Below are 27,913 nucleotides of genomic sequence, written 5' to 3'. Positions count from 1 at the left end.
AAAGTGGGAGCGACGGGCTTGGCAAGGGCTGCTCCAGCCTCTCAGAGGGCACGGGTGGTTCTATTAAGGGGGTTTGTTACTTGTTTTGACAACCGGGATGCACGAGCCACGTAAAACAAATGTATTGCTCTCCGACGGAACGAAGAACATCCCAAACCTGTAACTGCAGAACGCGAACTGCTGGGTGGGCGCTGTGCAGCGGGTGGGGGTCGGGGCAGGGGGCTGGGGGCGCTGGGCGCTGGGCAGCGGCGGGGGTCGGGGCGGGGGGCGCGGGTGGGCGCTGTTCCTTCCCAGCCGGGCGCTCCCGCGGATCCGGCGCCCCCTGGCGGCCGCAGCGGAAGGCGCCGCCCCGCCGCCGCAGGGCTGTCGCTGGGGGCACGGCAGCGCGTCGTTGCGACGAGCGGGGCGCAGGGGCGGTCCCGCGGTGCTGCGGACAGAAGCGGCACCCCCTTCACTCCTCCTTAAATACAAAATAAATGTCTCACCCCGGCCCCGCGGAGCCAGGGGGGCGAAGCCGCCCCCAGGCCGCTGCCCCAGGGCACAGCACCTCCGCCTGAGGTGGGTGCCCGCAGGACAGGGCTGAGGCTTCCCCTGCTTTCCCCATTAGACTAATTAACGCTTCCCAGTGAAAACGCAGCAGTGAAAGCTGGCTTGGTCACACCCACAGCCCTGCCCTGCCATCCTCTGTCCCCTGATGGCCCAGCTCCCACACCGAGGTACCCCGTGGGACACGGACGTGCACCCCAACATCAGAGTTATCATTTGGAAATAAAGTATTTCTGGTGAATGTTTACACACAACAGACACGCGCTCCACAATAAAAGATTAATTTGTAAATAAAGCACCCCAAAAACCAGCACCGGCACTAAAGGTCCAAACCACAAGGCAGCGAGGGCCTCCACCATCAGAGACCTGTCGCTTCTGCCTCAATATTCAGAGGTTTGCTGCTATTTTGGGGGCATTTTTATTTCAAAACCCGCCACCCGCAGCAGGCAAAGCCTCCCAAACCTCTGCCTGACGACCTACGGCACCACGGCCATACGTGTTTAACCTGCTGCGGACTCAACCCCACACCGACATTAGATTCAAACCCTTCTGTTTCACAGCCAGCACCGCAAGCCACGTCAATGGTAAAATTTTATCCTCTTAAATATTTGAGCGTTTGCTTTGCTCCTCTGCGACGTCAGAGAATTGCATAGCACGCAGTTAAATGGGTCAAAGAAAATGCATTCATAAAGCAGGGGAAGACACGCAATTATGAATACATCATGAACAAAAATAAAAGCAATTCTTATGCATTAATGGTACATCAAGCTAATTCAAGAAGGCTAAAATCATTAAAAAGGCATCCTGGGGCAGTACAGAGTCATTACAATATTGGGCTGACAAAAAATATTAATATAATCATTTCCTACGTCATTGATAAAATCCATTCTGATAAGCCTGATAAGGACAGCCTCCCCCACATTATGAATCGGTAAATCTGAAGTAAAATAGATCTTTACTAGCATCTGATCTTATTTTTAAAACATCATTTCCCTGCCTGACAATTCTCAACTCCAAATATCAAAACCTAAAAAAGAATACATTACCCTCCATCACTGGGCAATGTTAAGTTAATCCCCCGGAACCTGGAATTTTTCTTTTTTATTTCAGACTGAAATTCAGGGTCAGCTGCAACTTCAAAGAGCATCAGCCATTAGGCTCAAGTGGGACAATACTGAAGGTTAAAAACAGCACTCTGAAATGTTCAAAATCCTTCTTTGCTTTAGCACACAAACTTTTATATAAACAGCTGATGGCTGTATCACAGGACACCTGAATACTTATTGCACTTAGGAAATTACTATCAGTTTAATTTGCAAATTATTAACAGTTTAATTTAAATGTAAATTACTAACAGTTTAATTTGTAAATTATTATTAGGGTATCAGAAAATGAGTGATTCATCATACGCACATTCCAAAGGACTAAGAATAACCTCCCTGACAACTACTGTTTACAAATTATCGTTTTCAGCTTCTGAAAGCATTAAAAAAAATTATCTAAAACTACGTAGATGTACATTAACTACACATCAGCCTTCATAAAAAACTTTCTGCAGGCAAAAACGAAGCATTTTTGTAAAGCACTGTTTGCAGTAACAAATATAAACCCATGGACTCAATGATCTTAGGGGTCCTTTTCAACCTAAGTGATGATATACTCTGTTACAATCAATAGTGAGCTTATCAACTGTAGTGGAGCACAGTAAACAATGTATTTAGCTAAGGAATAAAGTAGAATTTCAGTAAGAATAATCAAGTTAAATATAAATCAACTGTGGAGAAAATAGGAAATTAATTATAATAGACAAAAATGATAATATATGACCACTAACAAGAATTCAGTGGATGCTTGCAGGGAAAAAAAATAGAAATTTGATTTCTAAACCTGTGTGCAATGTCGGAATAAAAAAAACTTCCTTCAGTGCTATTTCCAGTTTCTTCCTCCGAAAGGTAGGTCTACATCACATCAAGGCAGAAAACAGAAACAAAAGACTAGATTTTAGAAAAACCTTGTACAGAGTACCTTTTGTAACAAAACCTCTAACCGGTAGGTTAAAAGTCAGCTGTAACTTGGACTGGTAACAGAGGTTTGGACCAGTTTTCAGGGTACCAGGAAACAACAAATAGAGGTTTACAGGACAGTTTTCAGATTTACCAACGCAGTGGCAATCTCAAAGTTCCTGAGGAACAGAAGGGGGAGCTGAACAAGAGGGTGCATTTGCACCATAGCTTACGTACGTAAATCACAGCTGATGCGAACCACTGCATGGTGTTTGGCCTGATTAAATAGTATCAAATAGGAGTCGTCGCATGCAAAATGACAGCACTAAAGCTAATGTGACTGAACCCAAACCTATTTGCCTATTGCATCTGCTGCAATGTCTGCGTTTAAAAACAAACAAAACCGACAAAACCCACCCACATCTATCAATGTTATTCTAAAAAATAATTTAAAAAAATGCAGAAGTGAAGCGTTCATCAAAATTACATGCCAGCAGAAGCTGTGGGACCTCGGTCAACATACTGAAACACCCCAAACAGACCTACCAAACCAAACACTTGAAGCACGTAAACACCAATTGCTACCTACCCTGGAATGTAATAAATAAGTGGTTAAATCCTATACCTAAACCTCAAAAATGGATACCCATCCAGATGGGAGCTAAGAACCACTTCAAAACCCAGAAAGCAGTCTTAATAGGTATAACAACTCCGTGTCTTGCGTACAGCTACTAACTTGGCAACAACTGTTTTTTCTCAGCTACACACAATAAAAAACAACTTGTCTTACCCATTTATCTATTGATGAAACACAATAATTGGACTGTACCCCTTTCAGGTTTGCTGAGAAATGCAGTTAACTTATGAAGGCTGCTGGCACTGACTCAGGGTTTCCTCAAAATAGTAAGAAATGCTTAAGAGTGTCCTATGTGAAGACCTTTACTTTGCCTGTCCCTCCTCCAGTCAACCCTTCTTTGCCTTCTTCATTAGCAACATTTACCCTAAGAAATGTGGGGTTTTTTTTCAAGTCCAACTAGGCTTTCTGATGTTGGGTTATGGGCTTCATTTATTCTGGAAAGGATCTGAACACAAAGGGAAGTTATGAACCAATGCTGTGTGTTGCTTGCTAAAAAGGTCCCTCAAAAATTGTACAGCAGAATTCACTAGCATTTTAAAACAAAACAACAAAAAAAAATTAAACCATGGGTGTGGGGTCCAAATCACACAGCCAGGCACACATTTGGCTCCCTTGATGAAGAGGGGGCCTGACTCCTTTAGGATAAGATGAGGAAGAACCACTCCAGTTTAATACCAGCTTCAGAGAAGATGTGATCTAAGCAGAAGCCGGCAAGGTAACACACTGGCTGCACGGTCAGCCTCACAAAGCACTGAAATGTTCCACAGCTGACGTGCCAGCCAAGTCACAAGCCACCACAGGGAATTTCACTCACCTACATCAGGTGCGATTGTTCACTTTCCACATTTCATGCCTACCAACATACAAAGAAGTTGAAACAAAACTGGTGTGTGTGTGTGGGGGGGGTGTGTGTGGTGTGTAAAACCAGTGTGCATTTCTTGATACTAGCTTTTATTTCCTATTGAATACAATTTCACAGAAGACCTAACCTGTTCTTTGCCACAAAAGTAAAAAAGTAAAGTTACTGTCATTAGTCAAAGGCTTTCACAGCATTAATGGCCATGAAAGCAACGGTGATACAGCACTGGCTGGTGCCAAGCGACAGCCTTCCCCAACATACCACTTATCTCCCACTAAACCAGCCCACTAGTACCTGCTCCACTGATGTACCACGTCCTTTTTCTAAAGGAAAAATAATTCAGAAGTTTTCTCCAAACTTTCTTCCAACATTGGTTGCCCAGGGAAGCTGTGGCTGCCCCATCCCTGGCAGTGTTCAAGGCCAGGCTGGATGGGGCTTGGAGCAACCTGGGCTGGTGGAAGGTGCTCCTGCCCGTGGCGGTGGGGTGGGACTGGATGGTCTTCAAGGTCTCTTCCAACCCAAACCATTCTGTGATTCTACAATTTTGCATTTCTACCCTTTGCCTTTCAAAGTTCTACATATAGACTATATGAAGCCACTAAAAAAGTGACTTTAAACCTACACTGAACCCAAACACCAGAGTTGCAGAAACGAAGTGCCATTTAATCTCGTGCTCCCTATTAACAACTTGCCCTGTTCACTCACACCCCCTCATTTAATGGGGTTAAGAAGTTGCTTTGTTTCCTGCTGAAATAAACAGCAAAAATTATCAGGAATTGGATTTGGTCCCAGACATGTCTGGCAACTCTAGCACATTTATACAGAAGCATTCCTAATCCTATTAGTTAGCAAATATTAAACAGTTGGTTGACTGCCATGTAGGTAAAACAAAACCTTGATATTTCCTAAATACATAATCTTTCTCCATTCTTCCTGCTTCCTACTTAAATTTAGCAGACACACAAATAAGCTTCCTGGAAGCTTACAGATTTATCACACTAGCTTTGCGCTAAGAGGCTTCTCTCTCAAAAGGTCTCCAGGAAAAAAAATAATGTAGACTGCACAAAGATCCATAAACAACATTACTTGGAATATGTAATTAAAAATCTAACTATAGCTAGCACTCAAATGTACTAAAAACAAAACTCTAATGGTTCTTTGAAACTCATATTCAATATAAAAAAATCTAGGCAGTGAAAACAGCAATTTCTGCAACTAGTTCAAGAGAAAAGAGCGAGCAAAGCACAAAGATACAACTTCAACTGCTTTTCTCTGAAATCCTGCCAACAGGATGGCAGAACAGTGCAGTGCACGGCAGAATCCTCCATTTAGAAATTTGAATAGTGTTTTTTTCTTCCCCTCATGTAAAAACTGGAAGGTTTTGCTTTCTTTTTTTACTTTCAGCTGCCTTTGAAGACATCTCCGATAGGTACTGGTGTGACACTATCTCACATAACCACAGATGGCACAGGGCTTTGCAATGAAAAGCTGGCAGCAGAAAACCCTGCAGAACTAAGTAGCTCTGAGAAGCATCTTAACATAATTAAGAAGGTTTTTACATGCAGAACTGCGGTGATGAAGGGTCAGTAGACACCCAGGGTTAAAAGAGAAGACAGCGGAGTCCCGAGACACCCGGCTGAATTTCCACTAGAGGGTGCACAAAGCCCACCTCATACAGCAAAGCCCAAGTTCAGCATCCCTTCTCCAGCAACAGAAGTTCTTCCAAGGGGAAACTGATCCAAACCAGTAACGGATGATCACAAAGAACTGTTTTATTTCGGGTTTGGGGTTTTTTTTTTGCTTTTTTGGGTTTTTTTTTGTTGTTGGTTTGGTTTTTTTTAAAATGGTACACAGTTAACCCAAGAACTTCCTACAAGGCAAACTAGAACATTGCTGTTATTTTAGATCACCATTAAGCAGCCAACTACTTTCTAACCCCCTACCCAAGACTATCCACTTCTAACACTCAATGAATGCCCTGTGTTACTTCTCAAGATTACCCTTATTCCTATAAATTTTCTCAATTTATTGTCACTTTCTCAAGTGTGCAAGACAATTTTCAATTACTTTGCACAAACAGCTTCTCAACGTCTCCATGAGCACTAAACCAGAACAAAGAAAACCTTGCTAAAATAAAGAAAGTACCAAAGAAAACTGGAAAATAAAGACTAAAAATAGTTTAACATTTGTAAGATTAAAGAGAATATAACAGTGTGCATTCTGTGTTCAGCACAAGGAGACCTCTACTTCACTTAAAGTAACAAAACCAATTCCTAAAAACAAAAGCATTTTCATTAACTAAACACTAATGAATACTTGCAAACCAGGCAACTATCTGAGCTATCAGACATCAACGGCTATTTAAAAAACTACTAGAGTTGTGTGATATGCTGGATGAAAAAATTAATCTTTACCGTCTTGGAAGACTCTCTCCACATTGAGCCCGTAAGTAGCACAGGTTTCGTAGTAAGTGCATCTCTTAAGATCATTCGATAACTTCCTTGCTCTGGCATCATCTATGACACGTGGATTACTGGAACTTATAGCATCTACAACCACAAAAAGAAAAAACACACCCACATATGTAAATAAAACCTGAAAACGCAGTCTTATGATTACCAATACCCAAGCAGTGAATTTAAATACAAACCATGAGACTCTTAAAATTTTTAGGAACCAACAGGGGTGCACATTACCAATTTTCTACTTTGTTATGAAAACATCGACACAGTGTTTGATTCTAAAAACGAGGAAAAAAGTAAAATGCTTTCTGATTACCTTACATATGTATTTAGGTCGCTAGTTGCAAAAAAATACACGATCACATGAAAGAACATGAGCTCTGATGTAAAACATACTTAAAGAAACAAGTGGGTGACTGATTATTATAAACACATCACATGATTTTTAGACCTCCTATAAATATCAGCACTGGCTTAGAAGTAACCTTCACCTGTAGAGTGTGAAGCATAAAATACAACATGTTTGTAAGGACATTTTCAGTAGAGAAGCAATGGGGGGGATGGTAGCAGGTATTACTGCAACACTCAGGGAAAGCGTTAGGTTTGCACGTACGCGATGCTTTTCTTTGAAGAAACCTAGCCGACACTAAGACAAACTAGGGAAAAAAAACACAACGGCAGATAAGAAATGATAAAGCTATTATTCAGGGCTGCCATTATCACGTCGCTAAAAATCTAGAACCCAGTTCTCCCCACCGCTCCTCGTGTAAGTCTGCCCTGGGTGCTTACTTCTGGCCCTTGCCGTTCCCGAGGCTAGCGCTCTCGGTGTTCTGCTCACAGCGAGCAGACAGCGTGCTAGCAAGGTCGGGCTGGAGGCACCAGCACCCTGCTGAATGCCAGCCCCGACCCCGCAGCACACGCTGGGCCTGGGCCAAGGCAGGCCCTCGCCGGTTTAACAAGACTCTGAGGTTTTTCACACGGTTATAGGCCGCGTTGCTGACCTGGCTGCGGAGCCACAGCCAAGGCCGGATCCAGGAAACTTACCGTAAACGACCGAGTCTCAAACCTTCATGTAAAGGCACCCGTGAGACATTGAGTGAACACACTGCAAAGCCAATGAAAGTAGTATTTCTCTAAAAAAATAACACTACAGCATACCTCTCTGCAAGCGTTACTTTTCATGCATACTTTTTAACTCCAACTGCTGGAGCTTATCCATAGAGCTAGAAAAAAACCTTACAGCAGAAAAAACAACCTCAAAACAACCCTGCTAACAGATGAAGAAGTTTCTTAATTTCTACTCCATCACAGCAAAGCACTCTACAAAGGTTATACTGCTAGACTACTTGTAAAGTGATAATACTGTGAACAAATCTTAAAAAACAACTTCCCCCACCACCCCCACCCCGAGTATTATGGTAATTCTTAACTCTGGCAAAGTAAGCCATAAAGCGAGAGAGCAGTACAACCTATTCCATGAACTCTGCAGCTACCACCTTACCACCGTGACAGGCACCAATTTCAGCATTTAGAGCTGCTCTGAAAGTTTTCCTAAAAATCTACTACTTTCCACCGCAGCAAAACTACATCTGTTCTTTGAGGGGGCGGGGGGGGGGGGAGAGAAAAGCGTCACTTTAACCTGAGCATGAAATCAGTGAGTATTGCAGTGCTGTGTCTGAGGCTCGGTTCTGGGTGTGACATGATCATATCTCAATTGATGTTATCACTACCTTCATGATACCTAATTAATAAACCCAAAGCAGTTAACGGCAATTCTTTGTTAATCAGCAGAGGGCGCTGAAAACATTTAACCGGAGAGGAATTGCCGAGCATCACCACGGCTTCAGAGAGTTTGACAACTGAAGCAAATTCTGCACTGCAGAAGGTCTGGAAGCATCACACAAGCGCCAATATTTTGGGTGAGATTTAATTTCACAGCTCACATCAAGAATACCAGCCAAAACCCACAAGCTGGATATCAAAGTAGCATACTTCAAATATATTTTTAAAAGGTGAATTACTGTATTTCATATCGCAGAACCATTTGGGTTAGAAGGGACCTTAAAGATCACCTAGTTTCACCTCAAAATTCCCTGGCCATGGGCAGGGCCACCCCCCACCAGCCCAGGTTGCTCCAAGCCCCATCCAGCCTGGCCTTGAACACTGCCAGGGATGGGGCAGCCACAGCTGCTCTGGGCAGCCTGGGCCAGACCCTCACAGCAAAGAATTCCTTCCTAATATCTGTATCTAAATCTACCCTCCGTCAGTTTAAAGCCATTGCCCCTTGCCCTATCCCCACACGTCCTTGTAAAAAGCCCCCTCCAGCTTCCTCGCCGCCCCTTCAGGCCCTGGCAGGCTGCCGTAAGGTCTCCCCGGAGCCGTCTCATCCCCAGGCTGAACAACCCCAGCTCCCAGCCTGCCCTCACAGGAGAGCGGCTCCAGCCCTCTGATGGTCGTCGTGGCCTCCTCTGGACCCGCTCCAACAGGTCCATGGACCTTCTTATGCTGGGGGCCCCAGGGCTGAACGCAGCGCTGCTGAGGGGGTCTCACCAGAGCAGAGCAGAGGGGCAGAATCCCCTCCCTCCACCTGCCAGCCATGATATATATATATATACACATATCTTCAAATATATATATATATATGTGTTTGGTATCACTGCATACATAGTCAATGTAGCCAAAAAGCTGTATTTTTCTTCTGATGCTTACTCCCAGAACTAGCAGTATTTCCATCTTTAGCCACATGTTCAAAATATCCTCTTTGCATCAGTGCTGCAACTGAAAACTGACTTTGAAAAAACAAATTCCTTTCTGGTACTAACAGGAATGAGATGGAAAACCATACCCCAAAGCATCCCAAGTGCAGAAAGAAAGACACCTCAGGGAAAAGTTTCCCCTCTGATTTCTCAACACCAGTTTTAAGCTGACAGAACAGCCCTTGAAAGCAGTTCATTTCTGCTTTTTGGCTGTAGCTTTCTGCTATCCTAGGACTTTTTGTGTACCTACTTCCCTTTTTATTTTTTATCATCCGTTTCCACCCTACGGCCCAGTTGCAATTCCTCCTTTCACGCTGCCCACGCTTCCCCTGCTTTCACGTGGCAGCGCTGGTGCCACAGCTCTGCAGGCAGGAGATAGCAAACTGCTCTCTGACCATAAGACTGACAAAAGAATAAGCTGAGAATGAAGCGAAAAGCTTTATCACCACTAAAACCAGTGGCATGCACTAAGAAGCTGCCCAAAATTGAACCTGTAAGAACATCTTAGGGTATCTGTGTGTTCTTCCTCTAACACAGCACAGTAACCTGGCGATATACACAGAAAGAAATGTTTCAGCAGAAAGAACTCACAAAAATGTCTGTACTATGCTTCTCAAACAGCAGCTCTATGAAATGATAAATCTGATGTTCATCCCCTATGCAAGAACTCCTCATTTTTGGTCAGAATTTTCACAGGAGGAATATCTACATGGTTAGGTGCAGAGCAGCCGCAGCTCTTGCGTGTCTACTCCGTGCAGCAAACCAACCACAACATGGGAAACTGGTGAAACGTTACTGTGATGCACTGGCCAAACAAGGCAGGGAATATCCAAAAGACAACTCGGATGCAGAGGAGACTGAAATGTTACCAGTGCCTTTCCCTTGCCACATTGCCCCATAGGACAGCAACAGCTGGCTGCTGCTTCAGAAGGGGTTTTGGAAAAACAGAATTGGGGAAGGTTGTTTCAGGTGGCAAAAAGCTGCATTTCTATTTGATTTAACGAATGGTCTCACTGAGACACTGCACAGGGGCACGGTTCAGTTCTGCTGCTTAACACACTGTTGGAGGTATCTGATCTCTGATCTGTCTGTCTCTTAGGAATGCCAGGGTATTGATCACTTCTAGACCGTCAAGCTAACGGAAACCAATTTGACTTCAGAACTTCATGACACAACTCATTCACATGCCCAAATTCAACACTGGCAATTCCCTGCTGATCAAGAAAACCAGTGTGACTAGCAAGCACTGAAAATATTTCTGAAAATATTCTTCTAAGTCATAATTTCTCAAGTCCTACACTCCCTCTCCCAAGAGTGCCGCAAGGACATTTGTCTCCCAGCTCAAACCAGTCCTTGCATCACCAGGGCGTTGTAGCAAGCCAGCCAAGGAAGCACAAATAGCCCAACACCACCCCGCTGACCACCTGCCAGTTTATCCACAAGCTCTTTTCATCAGGTGAGCGGCAGTGCTGATGCAAGAGAGAGAAAAGGACAGGAGGTGGCTTTTCCACCTTGAAACAGTCTACATGGTCATAAGAAAACGCACTCGTAAATCAAGACTGCACTTACCCTGGGTTCCCACTAGTACCATTGGAATTTCACTAGTGTTACGATAGTTAGCCATACGGCTGTAGTAGTGGTAAACAGTCTGGAAGCTAATTTCATCTTCCAAGCTGAAGACAAATATAACGGCATCCACCCACATGGCAAACTGCAGAACAAAAAAGGAAAAGGCCGACTATGAGAAAAGCAGCAAAGAGGGGGGAAAAAAAGAAAAAGAGAAACATTCTTACCTTACCTGGAGGAAACACACATCAGAGAAACTCAGTGACAATAACGAAGGCTTAAAAGTGGTGTATGTTTCTAACATGATGAATCTCATCACTCTGCAAGGGATGGGGATCTGGGATACACAAAGGTTTTTCCCCACACTCACAACTGCATCTCTTCTTCACTGGTATATATTACAAGCCCGGCTACTATCAGTGCACAATGGTTTTGATTCACAGAAGAAGAAAACATCGCAGCCTCGGATTTTGGAATTTGTGAATTTTAAGTGAGTAACACTTATTTCTAGGCACTTGACTGAGTGCCCCATTTAGTGTTGCTGTTTCCCCACCCTGTGATTTACATGCACACTGATGTGTTTGTTAATGCCAGGACAAGTATTATGGTTGTGGTTTTACAAGCACTGCTAGTAATTCTCACATTTTGATCAACGTCCAACACCATTAATTTCAGATTTCCAGTCCTTCAGTATACGGACACTCTTAATTGAGCAAACAGTACCAAATGTCTCGTTCAGCATTCCGTGTGAAAGCAAACTACTCTCTCTTGCCATCAGTAATCTGCTAAACAAGAGGCATATACACAGGCCAAGGCAAGGTGCTCCTTAAGTGACCATGCAAGTGAAAAAATTTTAGCTCACAAGTGAAATAAGAGTGTTTAAACACATTTAACAAACATATACAGGACATCGAAAAAAGACTGAGTTAAGCTTACCTCACTGCCTTTATTTTTCCCTAAGTGACTCCATTCCTACCCAAATTTAGACCAATGAAAACAAGCTTCAGCCATGGGTAATTCATGCTTTTCATCACATACTACTACAATATGCCAGGTAGATTGGGGACACTGAACACGCAGAGAGCTGGAAGGAGGTTCATTTGGGAAACCTTTTTTATGCCACCAGCCTAGCTTTGTGAGCACTTAATCCAGCCCTACAGTTTTGTTTCTGCTCTCGAGTACTTAAACAGCTTCACTCACTAGTCTGTAGATTCACACAATCTCAGCTTTTTAGCAAGGCATACCAAGCTGGTAAATGCCGGGGGGGGGGGGGGGGGGGGGGGAGTCAACAGTGTAGATCTGGAAAGCTCTTTAGAAAGTCAAGTTGCTAAGCTCATTAAATTCTCCTTTTTCAGAATCAGGAGCTAGTAGTACTTCTTGCCTATTTTTCATACAGAAAATCAGCTGATAATTAAAGTTAATGTGCATATTCATGACTGTATGGTACTTGAAACTAAACAGTACCTCATCTCTTCTGGTTACACTGTAAAAATAGCCAAAAATATTTGAGGTTTTCAGGACAGTCAGGAGGACAATCTTCTAGGTGGCAACAACAGGACTGTTTACACATAGCATAGTTACTGCCAGAATAAGGTCAATTACCACACTACTAAGTTTAAACTATTCAAACCAGAAGATCTAACCAAAGAAACTGGAGACAGAATCATTACCATGGACCTGGGTTTGGGTCTTACTATAAAATGGTTCTCACTGACTAGACTCAGCAGCATCATGCCAAAAACTCTTCCTTACAGCTACGACATCCTTCAAGCATCAGTTTGGAATCTAACAGTATCTCTATATTTTCTTAAATGTTTCATCGGTGTGTAGCAGCAGCCTTCTAATGAAAACAATTAACAAATCAGTTTACACTTTGTGGATATCAGCCCTGTGACATTAAAAAAAAAACCATAGGAATTTTGGACAATGCAGACAAGGTCTGGAAACCCAGGATGTCTCATCCACATCACTGGGCAGGGAATGGCTTCAAATAAGGAGGATAGGTCAGCTGCTGATACACAAAGCCATCTTCAGACTTACTGCTGCGATTGAGCGGATCTGTTACTTACATATAAGCCCAAACAAAAACAAATTACATAAAACGTTCTAAATTAAAAAAATTAGCATGTGACAGCTCGTTGCAGCTCCATTGCTATGTTAATCGGCTTTTGCAATAGGAGGCCACTACATTTGCAACAGATCACGGCCAGAGTAAAATCAAACCTGCTGAGCAAGAGAAATGGGCAGTATTCACAAATGGAGGCAGCGTCAGCTAGTGCACCTCACCTCCTGCTCAGTCTAGGAAATGAGCTTTTTTTTTTTCTTTCTTAATTTTTTTCAACTATGAACAATCTTACGTTAGACAAAATAAAGAGATAAATCCAGAGTTTTCAGGTTAGCTTTTTTTCCCCTCCCTTCCTACCAAAACAGAGGTGACAGTAACCTGAAGGCTGAGCTGCAGCTTCCACACAGAAGCGCCCATCACCTGGGGGACTCTCCCTGACCCAGTGCACCACCTGCCAGGAAGATCCCAGCTCAGCTTGCTACTTAATGAAGTTGTAATTCTATCCCAATTAGCCACAAAAACATGCTACACTGTTGCAAAAAGCAGAACCTTAAGGCTAAAATAACCAATTCTTTCTGTATTATAAGCAAATAGCGGGAGGTAAACATTTTTATTCCCATAGTATTCCATCTTCATCATACAGTTATAAATATTCACGAACACAGAAGTAAACTTTTTAATCCAGGAATTAATACAGATTAAAATCTTTCATAGACATATGACTTGACATTATACCCCCAAAAATACAAGGAGAATTTACATGTGAAACTCATCTTCTGAAAGGTGAAATAGCATTAACACCTTAAATTTTTCTCTCCTTGTGATTTACTGAAGAACAATCTCAGCCACAACAGCAATTAAAACTCTCAAATCTCCCTAACATAGATCAAAAGCAAACCATTGTGTCCGTTTGTTAGTTTGCATTTAGCTCCAACTCTGCAAAACCAATTCTTCAGGCAGAAAAATATTTAGATTGCTGTGTGTACACTTACAACTCCGGCATATATGTTTTTATATGAATGAATGTTCTCTAAGCATCAGGGTCTAGAAACTGTTGTGTACTTCAGCCAAATTAATTACAGCCTCAAACAGAGAACCACTTTTAAGTTCCTGCCTGACACGGCTGCAGATGTGTCAGTGACACTAATTTTTTGTTTTTCTTTTAACTTCCTTCCAGGATGTCTCTCTTGGTCTCCGTTTCCTCCACCTCCTTTCTCTTCTCCTTTGTCTGGGCACCTTCCCCCATGCTCTAGTCCTCCTGCAGCTAATGAGCAATACTGGAGCATTGAAACACAAGCTGCTGCTGCTGGCACCGCTCCCGTTCAGCTGTTTGGCAATAGCACAGTTCCTGCTGCTAGATTTTTTTTTTTTTTTTTTTGAAACTGATCCACTACCAAACAGCTGAGCAAAGGAAAGCCAGTGGCAGCCAACGCTAGTGCCCAGGTAAGAAGGGGTAGAGGGGGAGACAGGGAAGATGCCTGAAGACAAGGATGTTGCCTGCAGACAGGCTGGCACGGTCCATTGATTTTAAGTATCACAGAAGCAAATGCTTCACTCAGAACAGAGTAACAGAGTTAAGCACACAAACCCACAAGTGTCTTCTCAAAGGCAAATCCCAATGAGTCACCTTCTACGAGGCAAGGAGGTAATGCACCGTATAGGGAAACCAAGCCAGAAATCCAAAAACTCAATGGTGCTGAACTGGAACCCCCAAAGCTGAGTCTGAAACAGCACGAGGAGCAAAACGTGGAAGCAATAGGGAATGCAAAGATTTGTACACAAGTACATGTGTCACTGCGCGCACCTCTACTTCGTATTTTAACAATTTAAAGATTCTAACTCAGAAAAGAACTCACCACTGTAACATGCAACTCATTAAGCATCCAACGTAAGTTAAGTGTACATCTTTACTACACAGTTTCACACTGTAATTGAAATCCCAGGTATTTTGTCAAAACAGTATTTTTCACCTAAAGCAGATGTATCTATTTTCCCAGCAGAAAAATGAGAAGGCCCCAGGAAAGATCAAAACAAAGCCAGTTCTCTTCAAGGCAGGTTTTTTTTAAAAAAGATGGTGGTAGGAGGCTAAGAGCTCTCCCCAGTGCTCACCTGTGCCTCCGGAGGCCCCCCTTCATCTCTGATCAGCAGCAGATAGCTTTGTCCATCAACCACGATTTCCTTCTTGAATCTCCCACCTGTCACACAAAGTAACTCATTAGAGGGCAGGAAAAGTAAAAAATACAAAACAGAAAAAGGCTTCGCTTGTGGAAAAGAGGCGTCCTTAAGATCTTTCGCAAATTAATGAACTACTGTGAATGTAACTTCATACGCATATACATAGAAACTACTTTAAGTCACATCCTTTAAGAATAAGGCTAATATGGGAAAAAAATCAACATTGCATTATAAACACTAACTCCCACATTAGTGGCCTTAGTTTTGATACAAACAGCTCCAAGAGAGTCGCCTTTGTTTTATACAATGGTGAGAAATGTATCTCTGAGAAAGGCAAACATGGGACAGTTGCATACAAACAGTATCGTGTATTACAACTAAAATAAATTTCTGGTGTGACTTCGCATTTCCTCAAGAGAAGCCCAGTTCTTACAGCACACATGTAATGTTATGAAAATGAAACTTCTATATTCACAAACCACAGTTAGGGGAAAATACTAGACACATGTTAGACAAAAAAAACTACAATGGTGGTACCTTCTTAGAGATGTGCTACGCTAACAGAGAACATCGTGCTGCTTACTAGCGGGATGAATTAAAGACCTGCTATGGAGACCCAGACAAAAAGAATGGACTTACAGCCTTCAGCCAAATTCTATTCCTGATCCTATTATTTCAGGAAGATGTAGAGTATTGAGTGCTTGTGAGGACCAAAGAGCTGGCACTGAACTTAAGAAACCAAACCGGGGCGTGCAGCTGCACCGTTACCTTCTCTCCGATGGCCTCACGGGGACCCCAAGCATGACCCCAGGGCAGAACTGGGATTGCTTTCCTTTAGGATTAAGCGTATTTTGGGCATCCTGCTGTGTCTCGTGATGGACTTCAGATAATGACAAATCACATTTAGAGCTTCTGGTGTGACCGAGCCTAAGCCAGGATTAGCAAACTTGGCCTGCCTAAGTAGTTGGGTTGCATTTAGACTCCTCTCCTGGAAGCAAAACCACTCTCATCTCCCCACCTAAGGCACAAAGGCTCCAAGGCCTCCGTCTCTAACCATCGTCCAACCGCCTCGCCTCTGAACTTACCAGACTAAGATAAAACATGTCTATTAACACACCCTAAACTTCTTTCTTCACATCTAATTTTTTAACTGGAATTATTTCCGATTTGAACCCCACTTCCCAATTACACTTATTTCAGAACTTGTCACACCATCAAAGCCAATGCATTTAAACATGCGATAGGCGAGCGAACGACTGACCGTTCTCTAAACAAGCTCTCTAAGCAAGTAAGTCAGCACATACAGGCTAACGCTGATCCTCAAAACATTTGCACAAAAATTGCTAGCCCTAGGGAAACAAACTGGCTTAAACCCACCATCCCCCCAGCCCAACCATTACAGCAGCTTTCAAATCAAGATCACTCAACAATTCAGCTATGCACAATATTTAAGCATGTTTAAACACATTTAATGTTTAATAAAAGACGTAAGAACAGGAGGGTTGGTTTGTGGATTTGTTGTGGTCGTTTCTGTGCTGTTTTTCATTTGAGTTTTTTTGCTTTGGTTTATTTTTTTTAAATAAACCAAACCCATCCTATTATGAATGCTTAACAGTACCAAACATGCAATAATTAAGACTGTCACGTTTCTGGTTGTTTAATTGCAAAGGAGTAAAAAAGCTATGTATAGATTTTAATTATCTTGCTGCTCACAAACTGAATTTCATTTTTGCCTTCGAAGATCAAGCGGCAGATAAATATTTATCATTAGTGAACTTGAAGAGAACAATCAAAACCAAGCATAAAACTTTTAAAGGAAAATAGTCTCAGCTCTCAGGAACTGAATTTCTATTAACCAGATCATTATTTCTATACACTGTCAATTAACTGTATACTCTTCACAATGAAGTGTTAAATAAGATGAATTACTTAACATACAGCCCTCCAGAGACACCCTTTAAAGTTGTAAGTAACAATGGAAATACAGTATATATGTGATTGAAGAGTGAAAGCCCTGCGTAATTGCCATTTCCTATTTCCTTTTTTTAAACACTGAAAGTTCACACAGCTAATTATAAAATACCATGAACTGAATACATTTGAGAGCCAACTCATTATTCCCTCTTGTCAATAGGACGCCTTTCAAGTCTCACTGTATCTTCAAACAGTCCTCAGAGGCATGAAGAAGGTACAGACAAGGTGAAATAAAAAGCTGAAGTGCAGAATTGAAAAAGGAAAAAAAAAATACATCCACAGATGTCATATTAAAACGTATATACACAGACCACAAACGAGAGCACTAAAAAATTTATTCTGCAGAGTCACTTCACGGTCACTAATGATTTTATTTGTGGCAGCCGCTTTGGGAAGCGTATTATATGTAATAAATATGGCACAAAGTTATCTATCCAACAGCCCTCTTCCTATAGGAACCTACACTAAGCGACCAGCTTGTATATCTGCTCCTTGCCTTCCCCCCAAAACACTGCATGCAGAGCTCAGTACACCGCTAATGTGTTTTTATTTCTAGTATTAAATTCAAATCTTGATGTGCTGTACCACGTCTGTCGTACTGGAAGAGCAGTGCCGCAGTCGACAAGCATCCAGTCAATTCAGATCTATTCAAGGGGCTTCCTTACCCTAAAAAGCTGGGCATCCTTGTTATCTAGAATACACACTAGTTCCTGGCACATCCTCATGCATTCATTTATTTTTGTTCAGGTTAAGGCATTTCATGGTGAATTGTTTAAATCTAGTAAATTCCCCAACCAAAACGTTTAAAAGAATGCCCTGCATTTCCAATCTGTACTATGCGTTTCAAATCAAATCTGAAGATATAGAAATGTAACAGCAGACTCACGCTCATCCCCCAAATAAGATTTTATGCAAATCTCAGATCAAAGCAGGATGGATCCCTATTAATTTATGTTTCTACACCATTAAAGAGCCCTTATCATGAGCACATCATAAAATTAAGTACTACATAGCACAGAGATTGAGAAAATATGCCTTAATAGCAAGAATTGACACAAGCAAAAGAATAAACAGTGAAGAATATACAAACTTCTGCCAGCACATGAAACCAGGCTATGCAGTTCCCCTGCGGATGCTGTTCGCCTTAATCTTATGACCACAGATAAGCCGATTCTACCTTTGACTCCATGAGCCCTGACGTGACCCATCTCCAGGTCAGGCAAGTAAAAGCAGTGCAAGGGCAGCGATTTTGGGATGGTTCACCCTGGACTAGATATTTTTTTTTAGTAATACATCTTTGGAAAGCATCACAGGGCCATCAGGAAAGAGGAATTAGTGAGATCAGCCAGCTCGAATACCGCAGTACCACAACCTGTCAAAGAAGTCAAGGAGTCTCCCATGGCTACAAAATACCACTGTATTTTTCAAAGTGTCTGTGTATGATGGAGCCACAAAATACCGTCTAAAGTGATGACGCTGAAAACAAAGAAATGACCTTCTTAATTTATAGGATGAGCTCAAAAACCCACAGCACTAGTCCCAAGGGAGGTAGCTAGCTTTGTTCTAGTCCCGTCAGTATTATGACACATGCAGCTTTTTAATGAGGGAATATCTCACCTCCTCTATGTACCTGCCAAAGGAGGTCATTGAAAGAGAAAGACTGGCAGCCTGGACCACAGCTCTGAAGGACAGAGCGTTTGCTCCTGCTATGTCCAAACAGACATGTCAAAGCACAGAGATGTGCAAGGCGTGCAGTCAACAGCTGAACTACGTTTACTTGCAGCCACAACCCCGTATCTAAAGCTGTACAAAAGACATGCCAGCAAATACCTAACTCTCTGCAGCTAGACAGATGGAGCTGGAAACTGTTTTCATGATATGTCACAGCAATTTTATAAAAACAAATCACTGAAACTGTGTGGAAGCTTTAATTTAGGAGAATTTTAGTATGCCATTTATTTTCTCTAAATCTCTGTATTTATAAATCGCTGCGTTATTCCCAGTTTTCCAGGGCAAAATCATTACCAGTTCACACACGTACAAGACTTTGCACAAGGTGGCAAATACTACTCCTGCATATAAACCACACACAGTACCCACCAGAAGATGCTGAGCAGTGCTTCTGATGCAACCCCTAAAACCATTCAAGTCTCTTACATGCATGAGGCCAAATTCTTACCATAAAATGTTCCACGTAAAAAAAATACAGCTTTGATCCAGTATAAAGCTACATAAATTTTGTGCATCAGTGCTTTACAACCCCAGCTAAAGACCCAGCACAAGTCAGAATACCAGGTTGAGGGAATCAACCAAAGCTGCTTAACCTCATTTCTATGCATGTCACCCTACAAAGGTTAGTGCTTTGACTCCGCAGTAGCACAGAACTGTCCTTCAGTCAAAATTGATACCCGTTTTAAATACCACATACGTTGGTAATCAGAGGTGCTCCGTATTGTGAAAGCTTTGTATTACATTGGGAATTCCATGGATGAAGGTTTTCATTTGACTATGAAAGCCTGGCCGCCTCTTCCTCTAGCTGATGATCGCTGTTTCACTGCCTAATTGCTCACTGAAGCAACCGCTGATTTTCATACTGTACCCCCAGGCTCCACTGCATTCACCAGGCTCTTTATTCTAGCAAATTGCCACAGGGACGAAGGTATTTGGCCACATAAGATAAATCTGGGGGGCTGTCCACATGACAAAGCCACGCAGCAGCTGAGCGTGTACCATAACCACGGGGGCAGGGCAGGCAGGAGCGGGCAGCAGAGGAGAGACAGAAGGTAAGACTGAAGCAGCCACAAAAGCCTGTATTTTATATTCCAAATGACACGTGAATTTTGACAACAGCGGTCAGTTGTCTTACACAGATTCTCTCCTTCTTTTGCCCTTAAGATAGAAATGACAGTGCTGAGAACCTGGCTCCTCTTCAGGGAAACAAGTCATTTATTCCCCCCTTTCACACATATATATCAGGACCAAATATAGGAAAATTGTTGGTTACGCTCAGAAAAAGAAAACAAACAAAAAAACACTCACAAGATCTTTTGCAAATAAGCAGAAGCACTAAATAATGACAACTGCCAATAGCCCGGTAAACCAGTGCCAGCATTGCAGCTCATCATTACCCAATTTTTATTTTATATAAACAAACTACTTAAAAAATGTTTTTCCTCAACATTTCCCAGGAAAGCACGTGTATTACACAAGAAGCATTAAAATTAAATTTTTTACCAAATCAAGCTGTGCTCAGTGCTCGATGTCATTTCCTATTAGTATTAGCAGCAGAGCAGCTATCTCAGACTATCATTCAGCCACATGTAAAATTAGCTTTTGGGTATTTCCATAATGCAAATACTGCGCTAGACAATACTTCAGAAACCTATGCGGTTCAGCGTATAACCACAGAAGTGCCAAGACTGGGGAACCATGGCTCTCGCACGAGACTGTCCCTGCAGCAGACAACTGCACTGCCTTCCCAACAAAGCACCCGGGTAAACCAAACCAACAAAGCGACCCAGACCGAGCTTTTCAAAACCCACCATCTGCTTCTCTCCACTGGTTTATGATGTATTTTGGGAAATACGTGGATAAAATCACGGGTTGTGTTAAGAGTTCTCCTTGACGTACCAAGCCATACCCAATTAAAGCCAGGTACACCCACAGGCACCATGCATGAAAGTAATATTATTACATCGTACAGATAATCTATCATTACATAAAAACGAGCAAGGAAGCGTTAATATATGAACTTGTAATTCCATGAAAGGAAGTTTTACTTCTGTAATTTTAGTGGTGGCTGCAATGACATTTAACAACTTAATTCTGAGATACATTCGTTAAGAAATTTGCAGTGCTTCCACAGAAGGGCCAGATCTGATGGGTCCACAAAACCTGGTGGTGATTTGAATTAAGATCAACTAAACTTTAAGTTTTTAAGTGTTCACGAAAATAAAGTTTACACTTCAAAATAAAGTCTTAGCTACTCAAGTTGCACAGAACCAGAGACCATATTTAATGTCATTTTATATGATCAGATAGAAAATGGACAGTTGGAGGCTTCATCTTGAGGACAAATAGAGGCAGTTATGTTGGATGACATTTTTGCAGAGGTCTATGGTCTCATTTCCAAGCAGTAGAAAATTTAGGAGATAAGAGTACTGCCGTCCTGAACTGCCTGACTAGGACTGCAAATTAGACAAATAAGAAACAGGGTGACACCCTGCTGCAACCCACTCCTGGCTCAACACCAGCCAGCTAGAATGAAACGTGCTGCAGTTGCTTCCGTTATCTTTAAACAAGTTGCCAGCATGTAAACGAAACAAAGAAAATGTGGTGCTTCACAGACCCGTCTGGAAAGAGCATTTATTTGAGCCAACACTGTGTTATCACACACAAATGCAGTTATTAGGCATTTGGGTGCAAGGAGGGAATACTTCCAGAGCAGATTCTCTCTCCATTAGAGGAGCTTGGCAAAAAGAGAAGAAGCCAGAAATACAGCAAACAGGCCGAGATTCCCATCCAATATTATATTTCAGACAGAAGGAGAAATGATCAGTTAACTACCAAGATGAGTAAAAAAAAAAAAAAAGAGCCAGCCTCTGAGCAAGGAAGTTTCCTTCAATATATGGAGGCAGGACTTGGAGAAGAGTAGTGCATGTTATATATATTTTATATATATGTGTGTGTATATATTGTACATATCATTTATATATGCATGTTATGTTTATAAAGCTTCTGACAGTCAGTGGCATACTGCCTGTAAGCCAACTAGAGAAGCCCAGTACTAATAAAATTCCTGTGATGTGAGTGCAGCTGTAGAGGTAAGCCATGCTCGGTACTCATCAAATTACTCAAAGTATGATACCAATGCAAGTTTCTGCAGGAATTTAAAGTCTCATGCACATATTCTATTAATAACCTCAAAGATGGAAGGAACAGGCTATTTAATTTCTAGATAATGAAGCAGGAGGGACTGCAATTATATTAGAAAATTGAATTGCAGTTCGACACGACCTTAATGAGTGGAAAAAACAAAAGCAGCACCATAGGGACAAATGGAGATTCTCCACCTGAGCAGCCCAACCAGCTGCAGAAAGATGGGGCAGGATGGCAAACCATGGCACTTCAGACAAGCATTCCTGTGGAGCACAGACAAGCAGATAGCTCCTCCTAGCCCTCATGTCGCCAGCAGCTTACAAAGCCCCAGCCAGAACTCCCTGTATCATTACGTTACATGGAAGATCAAGACCGAAGGAAAAGAGCTCATAAGCACCTGCAAAAACCAAAAAACAAAACCCCAAAAACCCAACAAACAAACAACAAAAAAACCCAAACACTACCTAGACAAAAAAAAAAAACCTAAGAAAAATCAGTGTATGAGTTGTTCTGTTATTTAACAGAACAGATTAGGAAGAGAGATGAGGTGAGGGTTCTTACAGAGAAATATGCCAATCCCACTTTAGGGCCAGGGAAAGACCTTTACCATTTTTTCAGTTCCTATTTTACTATGATCCCAGGTAAACAGGCAAAAGTATCAGGTGGCAGCAGACATACAAAGCTCTGCTCGAGTCACCACAATTCTAGGTATAAGCCTTGCGATCTACAGTCCAACAGCAAAGCTAACAACAGAACGGGACTTGGGAAAGCCCACACTACCAATGAGCATTTTAAAACAGTTTGCCCTCAGAGCATTTAAAATCCTATACGATTTCACTCTCCTGACTGGAAGCATCCCCGTACCTCAGGATACCCTGCCTATCATTTATCTGAGCAGTTGTCTAAAAACTAGAGAGTCTACTCTATTAAACTTGTCTGGTTCAGGGACTACCACTGGATTTCCCTTTTCTGCAGAAGCCATACAGGTAGCCCCTCTCTTTGAGAGAGAGCTTAAAAAAACGTGGTCAGGTAACACTGAAGCGTGCAACCCAGCAGAAACAGTACCATAGTACCATACAGACAACTGCATTCATATTTAAATCAGCACGCTGATTTTTAGCACATACACTAGGATTACACTTGTCACTTCATACTTGGCCTGGCAAGAAGCTATGGCTGTCTTTCCTCTTAAGAAAGGCACACCACCAACTTATATACGATTTTTAAATACAATAAATAGGTTTGAGATTTTAATACTTTTCCAAGGTTCTACCGTGAATTTGCAAAGTTCTGAAACGTTTTTTGCAAAGTGATAAAGCACCTGTGTCCCGCCTGTTAGCGCTCACATCTCCAAAATTACTCCACAAACAAGTTAGTGGACACCCATCTGTTCAACATGATGAACATACATTTTCATCTGACATCTACTGCACATAAATATACAACAACTTTGGCACTGAGCAAATGAAAGCTGAATACGTTATATGTTGTGAGGATGCCCTTTTTGGTAGTTCATTCATGTGAAAAAAAAGTACTTCTGACAGTTTAAAGGGGATGAGAAATAACCAGTAGGAACCTGCAAGGAACCTCCTCCTCTAACAGTCACCCAGATTTCACCCCAACCCCCGAGTGTCAGGAGCCTCAGCAGCCACCCATACTACTGCATCACCTGCAGGACTTGCTCCATCCACTGAACCCTGCAATTACATTTTGAAATTACTTTAAGATCCCTGCACGGCTCCTTTTGTTCCTTGTATTTAGCATTCTCCCCAGCACCACAATCTCTTCGCTTAGCGCACGGCTTTATTTAAATTTCATCGGGGCACAATTATAAACGTCTGATGTTTGAGCTTATTCCGACAGTAAAACTCTTCCGATGAACGTGCTCAAGTATTTTAAAAGCTATGCCTTATAAAGTATTAAAATGGAAGAGAAAAATTATTTGTACATTTATAGGGGTATGTCCAGTATCCGGCTACTCCTGACTCCTGTATTTTGGCCACCATAACCAACACCATTTTATAAGGCAGTCTCATACAGTGCTGTCACCATCCTGCCAAGGATCCCTAGAACCTGTCTGTCCCCACAGTATTGGGTGACAAGGGCTTATAACTAATGGTTCCATTACTACTAAAAGGATAGGAAATCAGGCATAGCCCATAGCTTTTTTGTGTTGTTTTTTACTTTATTTTATGGACAGCAGGTGCAGACAGCTGCATACATATCACACACCCACTAACTGTGTATACACTACAAGTCTAATTTTAAAAGCTTTATTTTTATCAAGCCAGCTGGAGACAAAGAAAACCCAAACAGGAGCAGCCTACTTCTTTTGGCAGGATATGATGCTACTTTAGTATACTCCTACCTGTTTCCAGTCTTCTCAAGTTTTAAAAGTTTACACCCCAAAACACCACTTTCCAAACAAAGTTCCTTACAAAGTTAGCCACATGACTTAAAAGGATCATAGCTCATTTTTGCTGCAGTTCCTTACAAGTTGGCTTATCACACATTTCATCTTCCAGACACCATTCTACCTTTCAATCTAATATATAAATCACCTCCTGCCAACATCTGCTCAAAATTTCTGTATGAGTTCAACTTCACAAGCTTCCAATGTAATCTCTAAGATCTTAACATACACATACTAAGAAATCCTAAATGGCATAACCAAGATATGCCAAAAATTTAACTCCTATAAGCATTCAAGCACAGATTTCAGGTTTCTCCCCCCTATTTTTTTTTTTTTCAAATATCCCTTCACTTTTTATACTTAAGTTTATAGGCAGCTTCTATAATATCTGTCCTTTCATTACAGTTTTACATTACAAATAGTAACCCTAAAGTTAAAACTGGACTTAGCTAGCTGTGATTATACTATAATCTGCCTGCACACACACACAAATTCATACTGAGATCTACTAAGAAAACCCAGACAAAGAAACTATCATCATCTCAGTTTCTGGTGTGGTTTGGTTGGGGTTTTTTCAAATAACTTCCTAAAATATTCCAATTCAACTACAAGAACAGAAGGGTCATTACGTAAAAACATACTGTATCTTACAGGTAAAAAAAAAATATAATCTATTTTTGATCTGTATTCTGTATTTCACTGAATGCCTTTTATATTGGTATCACTCAGAACCAAGGGGGAGCAAGAGGGAGGAAAAAAGGGGAATGACGCCACTTAGTCCCCTTGTCATTGCTAATACGGGCAGAAAACCTAGTGACAGCCTACTACAGCAGCAAAATAAAAGAAATCTATGGAGAATTAAACACATTGTGAATAAAGTCAGCTAACTACTACGCCCTAACTTTCCAATACAACTTCCCAAAGCAATGAAAGATTCAACAGAAGGAAAAAAAAGAAGAGCCCACCAAGAAGTGAAATACGAGCTGAAAAAGAAACAAATTCAAAGAAACGTTAGAATTCTGCTTTCAGACCAAGAGCTAAACATTGGGCTATGATTTAGAAATACACCCAGAAGTTACATTTGAAAAATAAATGGAAGGCAGGCCCCTCTTGCAGCAGCAGCCACTCCAAACTGGCTTCTGGCTCAACAGCAGCAGAAAGCAAAGAGCGCACCGCAGTCCCAAGTCATTCATATAACTATTAAGAGACTACAGTTCTAACAGGAGCTACAAATCCGAATTACAGTTTTCACCTGGGATGCAGCCTTCAGAGGAGCCTGTTCACAGAAGGGCGCAAATCCTACAGACACTACTCATCAAAACCTTTGAGTATTCAAGGTGCAACATGTTAAAGACATCACCTTAAAGGCCAGCCGACCCTCAAGGCACGCAACCTAAAAGGGAAGCCCCTTCTAGGAAATTGCTTCTTCAGCACATTCTCTCCAGGAAAAGAGTAAATACTTAAGTTCTTCCTTTAATTAACATAGTTCCTTATATGTGCAACACTTTCAACAGTAGCCAAAGCCGGCTAGAACAGAGAGGTCTTCAAAGTGCTCGCTAAGCCACGCAGGCAGTCTCAGGAGGATGAGGAGAGGGAAGGGCTGGAGAGGGGAGACTGCAGAACACACAAACACACTCTTTCATGCTAAGCCTGACAGGCTCCAAAAGCCCCAGAGAGCCAACTGCAGCAATACTTCAAAATCATCAAAAAAGACAAGTGTTATTTCATATCTGGATGTCAGCATGAAATGCCAAATAAAAATAATCAGCTGATCCTATTATAACGAAACAGAAGACAAAAAAACGGAGAGAGAATTTTGAAGCACATGGCTGAAGTCGTCATTGTCTCCTGCACACAACACAGCGCTTGTCTGTGTTTTTACAGACAAAAAAAGTAGTCTGATAGCTTCAGCTGCCCCACAAAGTGCTATGTAAGCTTCTGGATGTTGCACCAAGAATTTGAACTTAACACAAAAAATTTCAGCTTCCCTATGTTTTGTGGCATGAGCAGCACAAAACGGGACTCTAAGGTTAATGTTGCTTTTTTGAACTCATATGCACTTGGGATTGTTGCAAAATGTCCCCATATAAACTACATGTCATTTTGTATGCATATGATGACGACTTTATAGAATTCCAAGAATTCATGAGTGAAAAAGCATGCAAGTTCCTAATAAAAGCATTTAAGTACATATTCAGAAGACAAATTGCTCTGCTCTTCATTCACATGTCAGCCAGCTTGCTCAATAAAAACAAAACACACAAAATTAGTCTGGGGCGCATCCTCTTTTTGTTCATGAACGATAGAATTTGGTTGTATGGGAAATACAGCCTCCAGATGCCTACATATTTTTTTTTTTAAAAAAAAAAAAGCCTATAACTAGATCAAAATAGCTAATGGCTTCTGTGAAGAGATGTGCAACCTTAGGAACCTCGTTGTTCACAGAAGGACGAATTACACTGCACGCGAATCATGGGAGGAAGGGGACAAGAATCACTGTGCTACAGAAGGAAAAAGCTGTCCAGTTCTGCTGCATCTCCCACATTCTCTTCAACCTGAAACACCAAACTGGGATCCCTACCTCACTGCTAAATCCCCTAGCACAACCAGTTATAAAGAATGTCAAAACATGGTATTCTTTTCCTGCCTTGCTTCTCTGAACATTTAAGTTAACATAATGCAAACAGAAAAAGAAAAAACAGGATTATTTCCCGCCCCCCCAAAAACAAGCTCCATTCTTGCATTCGTCTCAGCCCAGCAAGTGAAGCATTAGACCTTTTCCATGAATGGAGCCGACTGGAAGGCTATCTAGGTTAACAGCTTATGCTTAAACTTTTTGTATACGTATGTAAGAGTCTATGGCCAGACGAAAATCTCTTAAGAGGATGCCAAACAAAAGCAGCTGAAACTTTTAAGTACTCTTCCTCAATCCTCCTTGCATAATTACCCTCTGATGAAGTAGCATGATATGGAAATCGTTACAAGATACAATAAACTGAAAAAATGTGGACATCCATCCCCCAGGATGCAATTTCCACACATTTGGTAACAGGCTAGCAGCTTACTTGGATGGTATTTTCATTACGGTCATTCTTCTTTAACGGTAAGGCTGAAAGTGACACTTTGTTTAGTATTTTAATAATAAACATTAAGTTTTAATAACAAACATTCCTGTTATTCAAGTGATACATTGTTCATTGTAGGTACTGAAGAAAGTTACTTGGTGAGGGCTGCTGTATTAAAAATTATTTTTAGGTCAAGTTTGGAAAGAAAGTAAGTGATCGCAGCTTTCTGGAAAACATATTAAAGGTTTTATTCTATATCTCTTACCGGGGGAACATATTTACTGTAGCCCTTAACACATAAGACTAACTGAAATTAAGTGGTACCTGAAATTTGATGTATCTTGCCCCTCAGGGACAGACAGGGTGCTGGTGCAGCGGCACTCTGCTGAGCGTGTAGCTCACTTGGGATGCAGCAGAAGCAGTGCCACAAAAAAAATAATACAAAAAATACAGAAGCAGCATGCTAGCCAAACCGGTGCACCTGACATGTGCTGCAGCGTGGCCACAGCCACAA

General features: G+C 41.7%; 1 protein-coding gene across 14 annotated transcripts in view; it reads right to left on the bottom strand.

Moving 5' to 3' along the window:
• Window positions 1-27,913, bottom strand: part of AGAP1 (ArfGAP with GTPase domain, ankyrin repeat and PH domain 1) — a 382,691-nt gene that overhangs the window by 218,550 nt on the left and 136,228 nt on the right. For all 14 annotated transcript variants that reach the window (XM_055719301.1, XM_055719302.1, XM_055719303.1 and 11 more), the window contains 3 exons: window positions 15,004-15,089; window positions 10,833-10,974; window positions 6,460-6,594 (listed from right to left, as the gene is read on the bottom strand). In XM_055719301.1, the coding sequence (XP_055575276.1) occupies window positions 6,460-6,594; window positions 10,833-10,974; window positions 15,004-15,089 (363 nt within the window). The remainder of the gene's footprint in view (window positions 1-6,459; window positions 6,595-10,832; window positions 10,975-15,003; window positions 15,090-27,913) is intronic.

The sequence above is a fragment of the Falco cherrug genome, chromosome 8 (genome assembly GCF_023634085.1).
Source record: "Falco cherrug isolate bFalChe1 chromosome 8, bFalChe1.pri, whole genome shotgun sequence".
In the NCBI taxonomy this organism is placed as follows: domain Eukaryota; kingdom Metazoa; phylum Chordata; class Aves; order Falconiformes; family Falconidae; genus Falco; species Falco cherrug.
This window is presented reverse-complemented; position numbering and strand designations above follow the sequence as displayed.